Source organism: Macaca nemestrina, chromosome 4, assembly GCF_043159975.1.
Source record: "Macaca nemestrina isolate mMacNem1 chromosome 4, mMacNem.hap1, whole genome shotgun sequence".
Classification (NCBI taxonomy): domain Eukaryota; kingdom Metazoa; phylum Chordata; class Mammalia; order Primates; family Cercopithecidae; genus Macaca; species Macaca nemestrina.
Window position 1 is genome coordinate 3,836,167 of NC_092128.1, and position 18,985 is coordinate 3,855,151.

The 18,985-nt window shown below is 49.0% G+C and overlaps 1 protein-coding gene across 8 annotated transcripts in view; it reads left to right on the forward strand.

The window, feature by feature from the left end:
- LOC105474961 (canopy FGF signaling regulator 1) overlaps positions 1 to 17,073 on the forward strand; it is an 84,766-nt gene extending 67,693 nt beyond the window's left edge. For 3 of the 8 annotated variants that reach the window (XM_011729905.3, XM_071094193.1, XM_071094192.1), the window contains exons 4-5: positions 513 to 597; positions 4,925 to 5,925. In XM_011729905.3, the coding sequence (XP_011728207.1) occupies positions 513 to 550 (38 nt within the window). In that variant the 3' untranslated portion in view covers positions 551 to 597; positions 4,925 to 5,925. The other 5 variants (XR_003016445.2, XR_011621826.1, XR_011621825.1 and 2 more) reach the window with 4 other exon arrangements.
- Positions 17,074 to 18,985: the final 1,912 nt, after the last annotated feature.

The following is an 18,985-nucleotide window of genomic DNA, read 5'->3' on the forward strand; positions in this document are numbered from 1 at the left end:
CTAATACGTGAAATAATTACTTTCAAAGGCGAGCATATTTTTTTAAAGTTATGTAGCTAAAGTAATCCATAGCCTTTTTCAATAAAGTTTGCATTAATTGCTTCCAATTGGAAAAGTAGTATTACCAAAGTATCTAGTTGCTGCTGTGGTCCTTGGGTTAAACGCCAGATGTCCTGTGCCCCTTACAAGCTGTGAAATATCTCTGAGTGGAGCATGGGTGAAATGACACAATATCTTGGCCTTGCTTTAAAATCCTCCAGCCAAAAAAGACTGGAATATGAGGCAAGAACAGCAGTGTTGATCTTTGTTGAAGTTGGGTTTGGGGTGCAGGGGAATAGATTATACCTTTCTTTCTGCTTTGGGGTAATTTCTATAATAACATTTTGGGAAAATTTCCATAATAAAAGTTTTTAAAATATGCTTCCACCAGAACGTCGTTTTTGCATAATGAAAATGACTTAATGGGCTGGTGTCTAAAGTAATAGTGATGCTATCTAATTTTTTTTTTCCAGATCTGTGTGAAACTTCTGCTAATCATACTGAGCTCTAGGAGTGCCGTGCTGCTAGTTGTAGAGAGGAGTAAAGTCACACCCAAAGGTCAATGTCTGCATTTTATGTTTGCATGTTATCTTTCATGATAAGAAATTTTGTCTCATATCATGTTTGTCTCCGTTTATGATTTATTTTGAAAATCTGTTGTTTGACATCATGACAAACCCTGAGTTTTTTAATAGGTGAAGCTGAGGAGTACATGAAACTTAAATTAACCTTTGCAGATTTTGATGAATCAAGCTTGACAAGAAAGAATTTAATTCTGTATTGGGGGAAAAAGTGAAGACATTTCATAAACAAAATAGGGATTTCATAATGTATGCTGTTTATTTTATAACAGTGTATGTGCACGTATACAAGTGCAGTAGCTATCTGATAAGAACTGAATTTGAGTTCTCAAATACTTGATTGCCTATAAATTTAAGGAAATACATGGCAACAAATTCAAAATGTGGTCTTCTGGGTGAGATATGGCTATTGGTGAAAGAAACAAACTCACTTTTTGTCAGGAATGAAATTTAAATTTTTAGAAATCACAAGTTTAAAAATTCATCTCTAAAATTTAGTGGAGTGTGTAAAAACTAATGAATGCTTTAATTTATAGTAAACAATTATATTGGCCTCTCAAGCACCAATCTGAGTTTAAATGGTTTAGAAAGTTGAATTATTGCATCATGTGTTAAAAGATGACGCTAGTGATTGTGTTTTGTTTTACTCCAAACTCTTCTGGTTTGTTTGTTTTTCTTCTAAAGTTTTTTTATTATTTTTTATTTTTTTGGCTCACATTTAGTGTGTTGAGTTTACTACTAAATAATCTTCCATTCTTCTACAGGAATGGAAAGAGAGTTGGGACCTGGTGGGAAATTATCCTTTGACCACACTTAATATACAAAGTCTAGTAACAATCACTCCCGGAAATTTATTTATCTCTGTTAAATTTGCATTCAATGGAATCTGACTTTAATGATGAAAAATGTCAGGGTATAGTCTACACCAGTTTCTACAAAGAGATTCTCATTGTCTTTGGTGACAATCAAGTGGGTAGGATGCTACACATTCTGCCCGGAAAACCTAAAACTCTTTGCCATATTGTTACTCAGTTGCTTAAAAAGCACATTATGTGTTTAAATCATTCTCCTGACTCTTCAGCAGGAAACAATCCTTATATTTAGGAAAATTTAACAAAGCTAAGGGAAAGGGCTTTCCATGCCCCCTCCCCACCTCAACTCTGATTAAAAGTTAGTGAGTTAATATCACTTAATTATTTGGGTGCTTTTTTTTTTGGTCTTGTCTGTAGCTGCTTAAGTATGATGGCTCCTTACATAAGCCAATGAACTCGCACTCTAGCTGACACACGATGGAAATAGAACTGAATAATAATTAACACTATTTTCCAGTAGGGTAGGACAATTGTTATTTAAAACGTAGTCCCTATAGCTTTATTTAAATGTACCTAGTTAAGGTTAATTTGGCATTTAAAGTAGTAAATCAGGAACATTCTCCTAACTTGGGTTTTCTTGGGAAATGCACTAAACAGGAAAATTATTCCCAAAAACCTGGTGACCTTCACAGGAACATGGTGGGAACTGTGACTCTAAGTAAAGCTTCACTGAAAAATGTTAACAGTTGTAATTGTAGAAGTGTTGCCAAATTTGTTTTCATACTCTCATTGATCATCATTAAAAATTCTCAAATGTAGACAATACTAACACTAATTATAGAAATTAAGAAAATGTGGACTCCTGTTTGTGACTAAACGGACACGGGGAGGTGCATCTCCTGTCACTGAGGGGTGCCTTTCTTTGACAGGGATGCTTTGCTTTGAATGTAGAGGGCCAGGAACCTTGACTTACAGTGAATAGCTAAGGTTTTGCTAAATATGGCATTTCAGGTTTTTTCTTGGATTTCCCATTAAAAATAGTCTTGTGTCTTGCAAATTTTTAATATCTCATGACTTGTATATTTTTTCTTTCTAGAATTTTTTTCCAGATCAAACTTGCTAAACTCATGTAAATATTTGTAGCTTACAAAGTTACTGATTAAACCTGTATTTGAGTGATAACGCACAAACCACTGGATTTCTCATGGTTGCAGGAAGTCTTAGGTTTCCCTGTGGGTCACTGTTAGGTGGTGCTGCTTTTGCTCATGAACAATGAGATAGAGTAGCTACTCACTTTAGCATCCTTCTAGCCACCTCGGTGCCTTGTAAGTCACATTTATTGACCAAAACCGAAATAAAAACAAGTCATGGGGAGGAAACAAAAACAAAATAAAAGAAACAAGGCAATGTTATGCTGTGAGAGAAAAGTTTCTCAGAGTTGATGAAAAGCGACCTAATTCCATGTCCAAAAAAAATCCCTGCAAAAACACAGGGTAGGGTGTGTAATGCCTATTAAAATAATGAGGAGAGAAGACCCATTTGAGGCTGGACGGTTTCAGATTGTTGTCTTATGAGATGGTTGGTTTGGGTCTCCATGAAGACGTGTGAACCTGTTCTCATAAAAAAAAAAAAGACCAAATTGGCTGAGATGCCCAGTTTATTTTTTGTGATGTGGATTACTATTTGCTAAGAACAAGCCAAGGACAATGAATCCGTTTTGCTGAGGAGTGGAGAGTGGGATTGTGCTGAAGTCCCAAACGGGAAAGATCAATACTTTATTTACTAAGACAACCCTAAAAAAATAGAGTCAATAGCTGGCTGTGCTTTTTTATCTGTTTCTCGGCTTAGGTTGATATTTATTCACATACGTAATCACTTTATCTAAATAAAAAATGATAAACTATATATCAAGCTTAAAATTCAGATGGTCATGGAATATGAGAAAAGTCATTCTTTGATGTGATTTTGCGGTCTGTTTTAAAACTTGGTACAAGTCTGTGAGGTAATCTTAAATGTGCTGAAGCTCACGCAATAGGATATTGTATAGTTTGATACCAAGACGCAATTAACAATGATACGAAACCATCACACTATGAATGTCCCTGTGAGATACAAGTGTGTTTTTATTATGATTCCCTAGCTGTAATTTAACTCCCCTTTATACGTTGCTTAAATTCCTCAGATTAGTTGCTTTTAGACCAAGAAACCAAGTGGATAAAAAGATCAAATGCAGTAAATGACATGGAATTATGGAAGTCGTAAAAATGTATCGCCCTTACATGACCTGGGGAGAGATACAGTAAATGATATTGCTCTCACACGAAGTTTAACTTGTTGCCCCTTCCCCTAAACGTGTGTTTGCTGAGGAGAGAGGCTCTGCTCTTTGTAGCCCACTTTTCACGATCTGCTCCAAGGGCAGGAGCTGGTGATGAGATTTAATATAATATTGGCTCGTTCACTTGTGGGGTCATCACCAGAAACATGGGGCTTTGCTTCAGAAGGACAGTTTGTGGAAGAAGAGTCTTGGATGTCACCTATAGCTCTCTCCCTTCTGGATTGTTCAGGAAAGTCCAAAAACAGAGGGATGGATAAAGAGATAAACAGCTAGATAGAAACATGGAAGTGTAGATACATGCCTACAAGCACACAGACACGGACATACATAATAGAAAGGACACAGGGAGATCGGCTAGAGCTTCAGATTTCCAGTGTGGAGCTCTCAGGGAAAAAATAAGGTCTTTATTTTTTTAAATTCCTTAATTAAAGAAACATTCCTGTGCTCCGTATCTTGGAGAATTATCTCCAGATTTTCATGAAAGAAAAAAAAATTACAGTGGACGTAAAAAAGATTCTACCCTCTACCACGGTAAGATATTCGTAAAACATATTTAATCTATTATGAAGTTGCTGGAAAACAAAAATGCCATGAGGCTGCACTGGAACTAGCATAGAATCTTATAGGGTGTGTCACTATATGGAACACGGATTTCAGTAAACCACAGATTAAACAATTTCCCTCTAAAGCATAGTAGCACAGAGTAAAAGCCCAACACAGTAAGGTGGGCAGTTTGATAGACAGTCCTGCTCCCTCAAAACCACAGGGCAGGGGGAAGTTCGCAAATCATGAGCTTAGTGAATCCAAGATGTGACCCAGAGGGACATGGCCTTCCCATGGAGCTGATAAGGGCTCCAGTAACTTTCTTCTCCTTTTGGGATTGTTAACACACCAGCGTCTAGGGAAGGCAGGTTATGTACTGAAGCATCGGATGCCCAGGGTCAGCTGATTAAGCATGGCCAGGGCTCAGAAAGATCCGGTATACTGTAAGTAAGAATGTGAATAGCTGTCTCAAACTTTAGGAAAAACAAGAATAGCTGTCTCAGACTTTAGGAATAACAAGGTCGGCACCTGAAAAGTTAGACTGTACTCCTGACGTTTTATATTAAGGGTTTGCCTCATAGCAGCTTTCTGAATAAGTGGGAATTTCTCTACAGCGTATTCTCTGATATTGGCCGATAAAAGGTGACTGTAATCCACGAGGTGACACCATTGTCAACAGAGAGAGAGAAGATTTCAATCAGGTGACTTTCATTGTTTGATAGAAGTAATCTTCATGGCTCTGTTGTTCTTCATCAAAGGGCGCTGATGAAGCACCTTCATGCCCTGTGGTTTACAGAAGAAAGCGGAGAACCAAAAAATAGACTATTTGGTCCTTATTAAAAATGGACCCTATGTAAAGCAATGTGGTATTAAAACAGAGTGAAATCTAATACAAATGTGGCTTCAACAAGTGTTATTAAATTATTAGACCTTCAGGTAAAAATATACCCTTGAATCGCTTTTATATGCAATCAAAGCCATGATGAAATATTAAGGCCCTAAGATTAAAGGGTCACGGGTGCGTGCATGTTTTGAAGCAGTGCCCCTAAATGATAAACAGAAAATGTTGCAGGTTAGCTCAGTTTTGCATATGCTGTGGATGCTGACACCTTGACCAATTTCGAGAGTGGAAGCCCCACTGGAAATCCTCACTCGATTCCAGGGATCAGGGTCAGCTGTGCCTGGTGGAGCTCGTGTGTGCCCATGGATGTGGTGTGGCTCTCTCTTTCCAAACTGCAACAATCCCAGCCATTTTCTTGAGCATGCACTGGTCCTATGGCAAGATCCCGCTGTAGAAAGATGGCTGTGTCGAGGTTGGAAGAGAGGGCTGATTGCAGCAAATCCCCTTCTGAAACAAAAGCCCAGTAAAAGATGCTGCTCTGCCTTCCTAACCGGTGTGATGCACTGGGGCTTCAGAAAGAAACACGTTTGGTTTTTTTGTTGTTGTTAAGAAATGCTTTCCTTTGTACCTGATAACTGAGTCTCAAGTCCAAGAAAACGATAGCATCTCTAGTTCTTGTGCTTCCCTTCTAGTAACTGGTGATTCATTAACAGACCAGGCGTGTTTTCTCCTGTGCACCGGCAGTGTTAAGTAAGGTACCATTGGCCTTATGCCTCAGCCCAGGCGGCAGCAGGCGCAGAGGCCCCAACTTGGGCCCTGCACAGGCCAGCTGGGTGACCTAGCCCAGGGCCGGCTGGCCCAGGCGGAGCCCCTGGGCACAGGCTGTGAGGGCAGAGAGCCCAGGCTGGCTGCTGCAGCATCTGTGCCTCGGGATCCCCTGGCTGTCCTGCATCCCTGCTCCAGGCAGTCCATGCCCTTGAGCGTAGGCTATCCTCATCCTGCCAGTGTGGATCCCAAAGGAGCAGACACCACAGCATAGGCTCAAACAAAGCTTTATCTCTGGGAGGAGGGTGAGCCTACTGCTTCCTGCCCATTCATTCTCACATTGATTTGTACCTGGGAAAGGCCCCAGCACAGCTCAGGGCCCTGCTCGCGGCTGGCAGAATGAGTCCGCGCTTCCGGTTAGTTGTGAGTTACCACTGTCCCCACTTGAGGAGCGCTTCCCCCTGGGCATGATCTGAATGGAACCTGTGGTGCAGAATCCTGAGAAAGGGCTTGAGGAGCCTCCTGGTGATCCAGTCCCGCACCCCTGGCTTGGGGGCAGTGCACCTCAGCCCCTCCAGGACTGTGGAACAGTTGGGTGGGGTCTTGCAGCTGAGCTTGGTAGCCGATGATGGTTTCCAAGTAACCACCGCTCCTCTCTGAAATTCCTCTTGGTTTAATCTTCCGCAGAGAACTCAGATGCCCAGTGGGCCCTTCTGAGTGCCCAGCCCCCTAAAACCTGCCGTGCTCACTGTTCTGAACACACTCACCCTTGCCCTTGGCCTTTTTGGGTTTGTGCTTAAATAAGCAAATACTCGGGAAGCCCTAGTGCACCTGAGGCCCCATGCTGGGTGCCGAGAAGGAGTGGTGCAGGGGGGGCACAGAGGTCCTCATGGGGAGAGGAGCCCCCGAGGTCAGACCAGCATAGCAGGAGGGCGACCTGTGGTGCGGCCTGGTGAGGACATTTAATGTGGAGGGTGGTGCTCTGCTTAGTTGGACAGGGCCTCCATCCTGAGCTGCGAGGAGAGCAGGGACCACGAAAGACTAGGCCGCTGGCTGTCTGGAAGCACTTACACAAAACACCAAAATTGGAGAACTTTAAGTCAAAAAACGTGTTCTTTGATTGGGTGGGCTGTGGTAGCCATGAGGGAAGGAGGCCAGGCCAAGAGCTCCAGTGACGTCGGGGAATAAGGGAGCCCCTTGGAGTCTCTCGCCTGAGAGTGAAGGAGTCAGATCAGGAGGACTCAGTACCTGCTGGGAGGACCCAGAAGGGGACTTCCCCCACACCCTCGATGGTGGCCCTGAACTCCTCATCCAGCTGGAAGGACCCAGGAGGGGACTTCCCCCCACCCCACCCCGATAGTGGCCTGGAATGCCTCACCCAGCTGGGAAGATCCAGAAGGGAACTTTCCCCCGCCCCCCACCCCATGGTGGCCCAGAATGCCTCACCCAGCCAGGCTTTGTCCTAGCCCAAAAACCAGGGCAAGTGCTCCCAGGCTGTGTGACAGAGAACTTCCTGATCTCAGGCAGGGACTTGGTTTTGCAGGAGGATTAAGAGTGTTGGGAATCTCCAGGCACCGCCCCCTGCCCACGCCACTGCGTAGACCCCAGGGGCCGTGCCTGGGACAGGATGTCCACAGGAAGTGCCCGCGGGTAGCCCGGAGACCTTGGAGGACAGGTGCTGTGAAATTTCAAGCTAAACACAGACTCTGACTGTAAGGTCGCTGCACCTGTCTCGGCACACATGGACTCGGTGGTGGGCCTGAAGCCAATTTGCATCCTGGTAGCTTCCCTTTGAAAGCCAGGCCTAGGGAGTGTGTCTCCAACACAGGCTGGTACCTGAGGGTCCTGGGTCGGGGGATTCTCTCCTTTCAAGATATCACTGCCACTGCGTGGAGCTCCTCACTGAGGCCTGCTTCGACAGCGGGCTTAGCCTCCTGCCTCGTGCCCATTGAGGGGATGTTTCTAATTCTTTCCACTGCATCCACTTTAGAGACCAACTCATGCTCATCTGAGCCTCCTCCCGTGCTGCAGATGCAGCTGGACTGTCCCAGCTGCCCTCCCCAACCCTTCAGAGGAGCAGGGTGGGCCTGTGTGAGCCTTGCTCTGGGGAGCCTTGAGACTCTGCTCCTCTGGAGGGATATTTCGACCAGAGCAGGCCCAGCCTGGATGGGGCAGACGGTCTCTACCACCTCAGGCTGCTCAGGCAGGAAAACTATGGAGGAAAAGGGCTGCCAACCTCTTTAGCTTGGGTTTCTTATTTAAAACCAGATAAAACAAAATGAAAATTGGAAAAATATATATTTTTTCTTATAAGAGAAATACAAACATTTAGAAAACACATTTTAAAAACATGAAAATAAAAATTCTCAAAATTTCATCATCCAAATAATTGTTTACATCCTATATATACACATGCAAATCTGTTAATACGTGTGTGTGTATATACACACATCTATAAATTAGATTATATCTTATCGACCGTATTATGACCTGGCCTTTTCACTTGATGTATTGTGAATCTGTCTTCATGTCACTCAAATTCTTCTACAGCATAAAATTTAATGGCTGCAAAGTGTTTATTTCACGTATTGCAAGCCACATTTATGTAACAGATCTCCTGTATTAGGCCGTTTCGATTATTTTCAAGTGTTTATTATTGAGAACAATGCAGAGATTAATTTTTGTAAGAGAATATTTAGCAAATTCAAGAACATTTCCGTCAGGTAAAATTGCAGAGGTGAAAGGCTCCCGGGGAAGTCGGTGCTGGGAAGCTGGTGATGGTGGGAGAGGCTGGCTTGGGGCAGGCCAGTGGTACCAGGTTTCTTGCTGCTCTAGGAAGGTCTAGGGAGATTTGGACCCACATTTCCAGCGACTCTGAGTCCTCCAGGGAGACCTGGCACTGGACAGGTGAGGAGGCAGAAGAGTCCTGCCCATGGGAAATTCCCATCTTCAGTTCCAGGACAGGGAACCCGGACGGACCCGAACCCCGCCCGCCCACGCTCTGCGGCAGGACTGTTTGCTGAGCCTCGGCCAGGTGAGTCCAGCGCGCCACGGCTCCTGCTAGCACAGCAATGGTGGCGAGCTCAGCACTGCCCTTTACAGTTTATACGTCCCTCCCGAGGGCACTATTTTATTTCATCCTTGTACAAATTTTGTAGAGAAGTGCCATTTTCATCTCCACGTTGGAAAGAACAAACCAGGGTCTGGAGACTTACAAGTGGCCCAGATCAAAGGCCAGATTCCTGGCTCTGCAGCACGCCCGTGCCTCCCTTGAGGGGCCGCTCAGGCAGAGAAAGACCCCAGACCTGGGCTTCCTGCCCTCCCTGCTCTCATGGGCCAGACCCTGTAAAGGCAGTGGTTGGACCAGACAGTGCCTGCGGCCCTCGGCTCTGACGCAGGAGCAGGGTGTCAGGAGATCCAGGCTGCAGGGCTCTGCACTCGGATGTGGTGGGGTCACACATCAGCACCGAAGCATTTCCTTTGAGAAGACCATGACTTTCTGGGCAGCCTGGCGGCTGCTCATCAGGACAGGCTGGACGTGGGCTTGTCCGTGGTGACATCTCTCTTAAAGATCATGGTGTGAACATGTATGCCAACGAGAGGCAGGAGGGCACCCTGAGGAACACATACCGCAAAGGTGTGCTGGGGGCCCAGCGTCGTGGCTGCAGCAGAGCAGACCACAGAACCAATGCTCATTCCCAGGCCTCCGTGGCAGCACAAGGCGTTTGGGGGTCCCTGAGGCCCCACATGGCCCAGTGGTGGGGAACAGAAACAGCACCCACATGTTACTGCTGACCCAGAGAGGAACACAGGGCCAAGTGTGTCAGAAATCCTCCTTGCGGGGACTGACTCCTTTGAATACAAATAATTTTAGAGTGTGGCCACAGGGTCAAACCCTTTACCTGGCACAGCTATTGATTGTATGGATTCCTCAGCGTGGTAGCACTGATTTGTTGACCTTACTTTTCTTCCTTATTTTTGGCTCTAGAGAGCTGACGTCCTTTTAGCAAATATTCATTTCGCCTTTCCATATTCCTGTAAACCAGAGCTTCTTCACCTTTCTTAATGCCATGGATCTTTTGGGCAGCCATGGGAAGCCTACTGACATACCCTTCTGAGATGAATATATTTAAATGCATGCAATAACATACACAGGATTTCAAGGGAACCAGTCAGATTTAAATAGTTACAAAATGTATTTTCATTGTGATGCATCTTTCTTTACTAATATCTTTAATAACAAGATGTAGCAGCAGGTCTATTGGCAAATTTTGAAGTAGTGAGGAGCAGAAATGATATTCTGAGATATCTGTAGGTATAACATGATATGAAAATATCTGTGGTTTAAATCAGCCACAATGTCACAGGCACTGCTAAACCCTGCAAGGGTTTGATGTCTACTTCATAATGAAAAGAATCAGTGGATTCCAGTTAGAGATGGACTAGTAAAAACAAGGATGAACTTTTCCCATCCAAGTTCACAGGATCCAGATTTAAAACACCTGCTTTAAAGTAAACAGAAATAAGTAATCCTGTTTAGAGGAGCCCGAAACACAGAGAGGCTGAGTGTTTGGTCCAAGACAGCACAGCAAATTAGAGCTTCTGTTGAATACATTGCCTGGCTGGTGCCATCTCCAGCTTTTTCCTCATTAACTCTCGGTCTTAAAATGAATACTAATCTGGAAGTTTCATCCTAAAATGCTTCCAAAAAGACTAATTGACTATATTTACTACTCAAATGATGAAGACTACTGGTGAATTTATAAGACTTTTAAAGGAGCATTTTAGAAAATAGGAAAAGGGTTATAATTTACAATTCAAACCCAAATCACACACAGAATTGTTCAATTAGGGAGGATTAGAAGATTCATTTTTATCAGAGAAAATCTTGAAAATCCAATGTCCAGTGCTCAGTTTTGGTCACGTGATAAAATTAGTGACGAGACTGTTTGAAGAAATCCTTCAGACCAATATCCACACTTAAAGGAAATGGACATTTCTACAGAAGTCAGCTGTAAACTCCATTTATTGTGGCAGAGGGGACCATGACCACTGGGTCCTCAGGGGCCAAAATAGTTCACAAAATAAAGCACTCTGGAGGCAGTGGTCTTCCCAAATACAGATTGATTTCATAGACTTCTAGAAATGTATGCCAAATAGAATGGAATGGTCTGCGGTTATGTCCTCATTTAACTAATAATCTACATGAAAGCATGGGTAATGTAACTCTTTCACTCTATCGTAAATCAGAAGTATAAGTTCCCATAGCGATTTCTTTTCCACGACCCGCCAAGGTTATTGCACGATACCACAGTCATCTTTCCATAATAAAGACGTCCTAACCCATTCACGGTGAACCTTCCCAGGAGACAAACTCTCCCTCTCTGCCATTTCCGGACTGGTCTCCTCTGTCTGTCCCCTGACTTTCATCTCGGCTCTATTTCTTTTTGCCTCCCCCCGTCCTCTGAGTCTCAGCCATGGATAACCCTACAGCCCCTTCTCCTGCTTCACAGAGACAGTTGAGAGAGGCCGATGTGAGCTTGAGTCTGGAGATTTGTCATGTACAGAGATGGCACCCAGAATGCCTAGGGGGTCCCTGCGCCCTCAGCCCCCCACGTCACCAGGTCCCTCTCCTCTCTGCCCCAGCTTCCTCCTCCTTCCTGCTTCCTGCCCTGCTTGTTTCTTCCTTCTTGGATTAACCCTTCCCCCTCTCTCTGCATTTTCCTGTCTCCTTCCAGTTTTTTTATCCCGGTATTCAAGTACATCTGGGTATTTCCAAAGCAAGCCGGGTGGGCCCAGGAAAGGAGCTGGCCACGGAGACCTGGTGTGGTGAGGACACTGCTTCAGGCCAGAGGGATGGCCCTGGGCTGTGTGCTGGACCCCTTGGCTTCAGTTTCTGTGAAAACCCGGTAAAATCTAGGGTCCGCGGGATGGTTTCTGAGTTCCTTTGATGACTCCACGATTCCGTGAACTCCCAGCACCCACTCCCACGTGCTGTGGTGGTAGCCGTCTCTAGCCCTCCCCTCTCCAGCCTGGGTCATGTTTCTCAGCCTCAGCCCTGGAGGTCTGTCTGTCCACCTGTTTCCCATCTGGTGTCTCCCTGCCTGTCGGGTTCCCGCACCCTGGTCCCGGGAACCCCTCTGCCGCAGGCCCTGCCCCACCCTGGCCCCCTGCGGTCTCTACACCCGCTGCGGCCACACCCTTCCGCCACCTGGTCGCCCTCGTAGCTGCGTCTTGTCACTGATGCTCTTCGCTCTAGTGGCTTTTGTTGGATCGTCTCCTTCTTTTTCCCTTTTGTTTCTGTGGGGTTCTCTAAACAGTTTGCTCATTTCAAAAAAAAAAAAAAAATCCATCTTCCTCATTACCCCATTCCCTCCTGCCCTAGCAAGTCCTATAAGCGTGTTTCCTGTAGGCCGAGCCGGATGCCTGAGGCCAACCATGGCAACAGCCGGGGTGCAGGGGGTGGAGCCCGGAGCCGGCCAGGGCAGCTCATCCAAGCCCCGTCTTCCCCTTCTCACGGAGGGAGGGCCGGACGGAGCAGCCCAGGACTCCCAGGGGATGAAAGAACATTCCAGAAACCCAGCCCCTTGTGGCAGGCTTTTAGGCAGCTCCAGTTTGCCGGGTGCTGCCGGGGGGCAGAGGGGAGTTTCCGATTCCTGGAGAAATCGCTCCTTGCTCCTTAGTGACACTTGCTGCTAATAATGTTAATTGTAAGTGTGTGAAGACAGTACCAGCAGAGAAACCAGACAACCTCTTGTAGCAGTCCTGGCGTAGAGGAAGAATTTCAGCCTCGCCCAAGGCCTGGTCTATTCCTGCGAGGACTTCTTCCCTGATCCTTTTCCTTCTGAAGCCATAGCCTTCTCCGATTTGCCTGCAAGGGCTACCCTGGAACAGTTGAGGAGCCTCCTCGTCCCCCATCCCTGCGGGCACGGGGGCAGGACACTCCCTAGCCCAGGCTCCTGATTAGAAATGTAAAAGAGTTTCTCCTGCGGGAGCAGATGCCCCGCCACTTCCTGAGAGGTCCCTCCTTTTCTCTTCCCAGGGCACACAGAAGACGCAGCCATGCGTGCAGCTGGGCGGGCCATTCAGCGCCCTGCCCTTCCTGGGCTCTGCAATGGCCAGGGCAGCCGCGTTCAGCCTCTGTTTCTGGTGGCTTCTGAAGCATGAAGGCCTGGGCAGTGGCTCTCAGGACAATCCTCCCTGGGCGGGGCAAGGCCGGGAGCTGGGCCCCTGTCCCCGTGGTTCTGTGTCCTGAGTTCCCTCCTGTGATGGGAGGCTGTGACTGAGGGAGCCTCCCCTCCGCAGTGTGAAAGTGACCATACTCTTCTGTCCTGCCAGGGCAGCTTGGTGGTCCCATCCGGTGCCGCTCCCCTGGTATATGGGAAGGGGAGCCTGGATGCTGCCTCTCTCCCACTGCCTGGCAAGCTGGATACAGCCTGGGCCCAAAGAGGACAGACACAGAGCCCCAGGAGGAGCCAGCCTGCCCCACCGGCTCTGGGCACAGATCTGCTCCACAGCTCTGGCTTCCCTGGCTCTGCATGTGGCTGCGATTGCCTTCATGCCCAGTGCAGGTCCTCACCCTTCTGTCCCAGCCTCAAAGTGGCGGCCTCCCTCCCACCCGCTGCCAGAGAAGTCTCGAGAAGCAGTCCTATGATCACACTGCCCTGCATGCCTCCACTGGCTCTCAATGCACCCACATGAGTCTGGGCCTCCACGCTGTCCCTCCAGCTTTGCCTTTGTGTACCTGGCATCACCGGGCAATGGCATGATTTTGCCCCTCCCTGGGCAGTGCCTATAGTCGCCCCTTCCCAGCCTTACCAGCCCCGGTCTCAATCCACACAAGCCTTGTCTACCCACAGAGTCCAGGCCCCTGCTCATGGAGGCCTGCCCTGGAGGGGCAGGACAGGGCAGCATCCCAAGGGTTGGCCTGAACAGCATCTCCAGGAGGCTGAGACCTGGCTGAAGCCAGGAGGAGGGCACCCAGGTTCCCTGAGAGCGTCCCTGCAGGAGTGTGTGTGCGGTGGGGGGATCTCGCTCCCAGACCCCTATGCTCCTGAACTCTGGGAGGCCGGTCGTACCTGCCCCACCCAGCACAGTGCCTTGCTTGTCAGGAGGGAAACTCAGCCCTGAAGTCCCCGTGGAGGCTGGAGCCTCAGCGTCTCCTGCCGTAAAAAGGATGGAAGTCGCCGCTGCCTCGCAGAGCTGTGGTGAGGGGTTGCTGTAACTTCAAGCACACAGCACGACACCTGGCACATGGGACGCAGCCATGTCAGTTCTAAGACACACACGGAGCTTATCATTCAAAGGGAGCTGCTTGAGAAGTTGTGGGGAGTGGACAGGGCAACAGACATGAGACGAGCCAGCCAGATTTGGGAGTCTCCAGCTCCTATTGTTATAGAAAACGCTCAGCAAATAGTATTTATAGACTGAGTAAAATGTTAAGCAGCCGGGTTTCTTACCAGACTAAATGGGAAGTGGCAGGGAGCGGCCAAGTAACAAATGTGACATGCAAGCATCTGTGGGTGGTGAGAGGGTCCCAGACTGGGACAGGGCTGGAAGATGGCTGTGGAGGCAGCGAAGGCAGAATCACTGCAGAGAGAAGAGCTCGCTGTGCAGGACATTTCCAAAGGGCGTGGCTGGCGTGGCTTGGGCAGTCACCTCACCCTGCCAGTGTCCCCCACAGGGAGGTGGTGACAGCCCTTTTATCCCTCTCAGGGTTGCAGGAGGAATGCGATGAAGGGCTCATCCTCACACTGCTTAGAGAATACAATGGGAGGATGCGGCCTTGCCCCACTGAGTCCAGGCCTGGGGTGGGGTGTCCCTTCGGCTGCAGGGATGGGTGTCAACAGCAGCTGAGCACCAAGGGTGGGAGGGCCTGGGCTCAGAGGGCGAGGAACTGGCCCACACTGGGCTGAAGGATGGGGCCGGGGTGCTGGACAGAAGGACGATGGTTGAGGGTAGGCCAGGGGATCTCTGCCGCCTTCCTGCACACCTGGAGGGATGACTCCTGGACAAGAGCCACCAGGTGTCTGTCTTGGGCAAAAAGTTAATTTTCTGGCAAAAGGAGACTATTTTAGCTTGGAGACCAGTTTACCCCACCCAAAACCAACCACCACCCAAATGCACACCTGCCCTCCCCCTCAGCTGGGAGCCTCCAGGGGCACAGACCTTTAAGCGGAGTGCAGTCTGACAGCCCAGTGCCCCATTAACGTGCGAGTGACCACAGCCTGCTGCTGCCTGAGTTCTTCCTGCCACCAGGCGCTGAGCACTATTGGACTGTTAGCTCCCTTGTGAGTACAGAGGCTCGAGCCAAGATCACCCCACCCAGGTGATAGAGTTAGGAGGAAAGCCCAGCGCGAGTCCAGACGGCAACGCAGTGGGCTGGGGAGAGGGCAGGGCTGAAGAAGGGGTGAGGGTTGTCCTGCAGCCCCCAGGCCACATCAGGGAGCAGGAGGAGGAGACACTGCTGCTGAGCAGCACCCAGGATGCCCTCGGGTTCCCCACGCTGGCTGGAGGACTTGGAGAGGTGTGGGCACAATAGGAGACAATGGCTTTGTATAAGCAGAGATGCCGACTTGTGCAACAGTAATAACCACAGCTCATGTTTCCCCAGCGCTTCACATGCCAGGGCTGTCCTAAGCTTTTCGTGAACATGATTTCCTTTAATCTTCATAATAGCCAGGCAAAGTAGGCACCATCATCTCTCCTTTACAGAGGAGGAAACTGAGGTCCAGGGGCTGACGGCTGGACCCAGCCGGGGCTGGCTGTAAGCCTGTGTCCCTCCACGCCCTGTCCTGGGTAGAGGGCCCCACACCCGCTTCCTCCTCAGAGAAGTCACTGTTCCGGTGTGATCGGAGGGAGGGGCAGGACCTCTTACAACTCCTCGCTGTCCATAGTCCCTGGGTACCGACGGGCGCCTGCGGGAGATAGCATGGTGGGTGCCTGGGTGCCGAAGGAGAGAGGGAATGACCCGGGGTCTCCCGCTGCTGGGAGGACATCATGCCCTGCCGGGAGGCCCAGACCACAGCTATGAAAACCAGCAAATAACAAGCACTGGTGAAGATGGGGAGGAGCTGGGGCCCTTGTACCCTGCAGGTGGGAGTGAAAAATGGCTCAGCCACCGTGGAATGCCAGATGACGGCTCCCCAAAAAACTAAACCTAGAATGACTATATGGCCCACATTTCCATGGCTGGGTGTATATACCCCAAATAACAGAAACACGATTTTTAAAAAGAGGGCCACACCACAGACGATGTCTTAGTGCCAGAGGCTGAAGGGGCCAGAGGAGGGCCAGCAGTAGGGGCCACATCATCTCCTGGGAACTCCCCAGGGCTCCCTGTACCCCAAGAATAGCTGACACTCGCCTGTGGTGTTGAGTGAATGGGGACTTGAGTAGGCAGCTGAGCTGGGTAAGTGGTCTCCATCCTCTCACCACAGACCCCTGGGGGCGTACAGTCCTGATGAACAGCCTTCAGATCTGGAAGAAATAGCGGGCGTTGGGTTTAGATGGCCCGGCTCAGCTCACTGAGCGCCGGGATTCCTTCCCTCCTTCCTGAGTCCCGCACTTGGAGCCAGCAACTTGCTGCCTGGTCGGAGCACATTCCCTGCCTCCTCGTGCTTGAGTGTGATCATGTGGTGACATGTTCTCAAGGAAGGTCAGGCCTGGCCTCTAGACACCGGCCGTGCCACCTCTCCACACCTCCAGCAGCGGAGGCCGGACAGTGAGGCCACTCACAACTTCAGCTGGGCAGATGGCAGCGAGGCCCTGGGGACGAGGAGAGCCGTGTTCTCCAGCACAGTAGCCACGAGCCCCATGTGCCACTTTATTAAAACCAATTCAAATTAACTAAAATTTAAAATTCATTTCCTCAGTTGCACTAGCTCAATTCAAATGCCCAGTAGCCACAGGGACTGGTGGCCATAGTATGGGACAGCACCTGCTCAGGTCACTTCTGTCGTCACAGGAAGTCTGTCAGGCAGCACCCAGGAGGAGCCTGGGTTTCTTTTTCTTTTTTTGAGAAGGAGCCTGGCTCTGTCACCCAGACGACTGCAGTGGTGCAATCTCAGCTCACTGCAAGCTCCGCCTACCGGGTTCGCACCATTCTCCTGCCTCAGCCTCCTGCGTAGCTGGGACTACAGGTGCCCGCCACCACTCCCAGCTACTTTTTTGTATTTTTAGTACAGACAGGGTTTCACTGTGTTAGCCAGGATGATCTCGATCTCCTGACCTTGTGATCTGCCCGCCTCGGCCTCCCAAAGTGCTGGGATTACAGGCGTGAGCCACCGTGCCCGGCTGAGCCTGGGTTTCTAAATGACCCCTAGGAACACAGCTGCCCCATGGTCTGGGGCCCGTTAACAGCAGGAGGATGTCGTGACAGAAGTAAACTCCTGCGTTCCCTAGGTCACTGTATTTTGGGGAGACTCTGTTAAGCCACCCAAGCTTTACATATGTGTATTTGTGGATGTATGTATTTATACATATGTATTGTGGATGTATGTATTTCTGAATGCATATGTGTTTGTTGTAGGCCTATTCGTGTGTATATAAATCAGGCCTCAAATGCATAGGTGGGTGCTATTGTGACTGAGAAAATGCAGAGCCTTTCAAAGGCCCTTTAGAACTCAGAGTTGTTTTTTTGACTTTGTATGTTTTCTTAGAAAGTACTAAAAATAAACTACCATCTGGTTACAGACCTCAAAGTCTGTGGATATTAAAATATATATATATATATTTTTTTTTTTTGAAATGGAGTCTTACTGTGTCCCCCAGGCTGGAGTGCAGTGGCGTGATCTCAGCTCACTGCAACCTCTGCCTCCTGGGTTCAAGCGATTCTCCTGCTTCAGCCTCCTGAGTGACTGGGATTACAGGCAACCGCCACCACCACACCTGGCGAATTTTTGTATTTTTAGTAGAGACAGGGTTTCACCATGTTGGCCACACTGGACTTGAACTCCTGACCTCAGGTGATCCACCTCAGCCTCCAAAAGTGCTGGGATTAGTCTTGAGCCACCGCTCCCAGCCAAAAAGAGATCTTTGTACCTGCAAAGTTTGGGAATCATGGAACCAGATGAGAGCGACAAGTAGGGTCTGTGGAGGAGACAGAGGCCTCCCGGGTTGGCTTCTTGCACCCTGCTATGCCTGGAGCTGCCATGGGCACTGCTGGATTTTGCCCACTGGCCTGGGTACAAAGCAATAGGTGAAGCACATGATTTGAAGTGATTAAGGCACACAAGAGTCCCCAGCTGAAGAAAGCACTCAGTTTCCCATCCCCGTTTTACAGATGCCAAACCTGAGGCGCAGAGAGGTTGAGTCCCATTCCCAGGGGCACACAGCTAGGAGAGGTACAGTCAAGCTTCAGAGCCAGGCGCCCTGGCCCCAGCCCCACTCTGGACACCTCGGTGGTGGCTGGAGTGACACGTGGAGCTGCAGCAATGGAGGCGTGTCTTGCTTCATGGAGGCCTCACCACTGAACTAGGAAAAATCTCCCTTTACCCCAGGTCTTCCCAGCCTGCCAGGCACCTGCTAGCCTTTGTTCAGGCTGTCAGATAACAGGCGATCGTGCGCTTAGTTCTCCCTGATGTGAACACCTCCGCTGGGAATTCTCAGCGACAGTCAAGAAATTAATTTTGTATAGGTCAACAAGCACCTTGTGCTAAGTAAGAATGATTCTCTGTCCTTCCCGGGCCACCGCGACGGGGACGTGGTGAACAGAGCCACGTCTGTCCAGTGGGAGCTCAGTGTTGCTGTATCCCTGTATCGCCTCCTGGAGCCCTGGACCCCCTGTAGCCAATGAAGGCCGAAGGACCGAGTGAATAGCCTCCGGCCCTAGAATCCTCCCCCATGAAGAACACCGTTTTCTGACCCCCGCTTTGGGGTTCCACTGGACCTGACTGTGGACACAGCACGGGGACCCATAGAGGGGCCGGGGTTCGAGTCACACATGCTAACCTTCCTGAGTAACTGTGACCTTAGGGAGGACAGAGAACTCAGCAGGAGTTGGGGAGGGGTGAGTGAGATGGGGAGGGGGCTTTGCGGTGGGAGGTGCAGCCTACAGAGAAGCAACAGA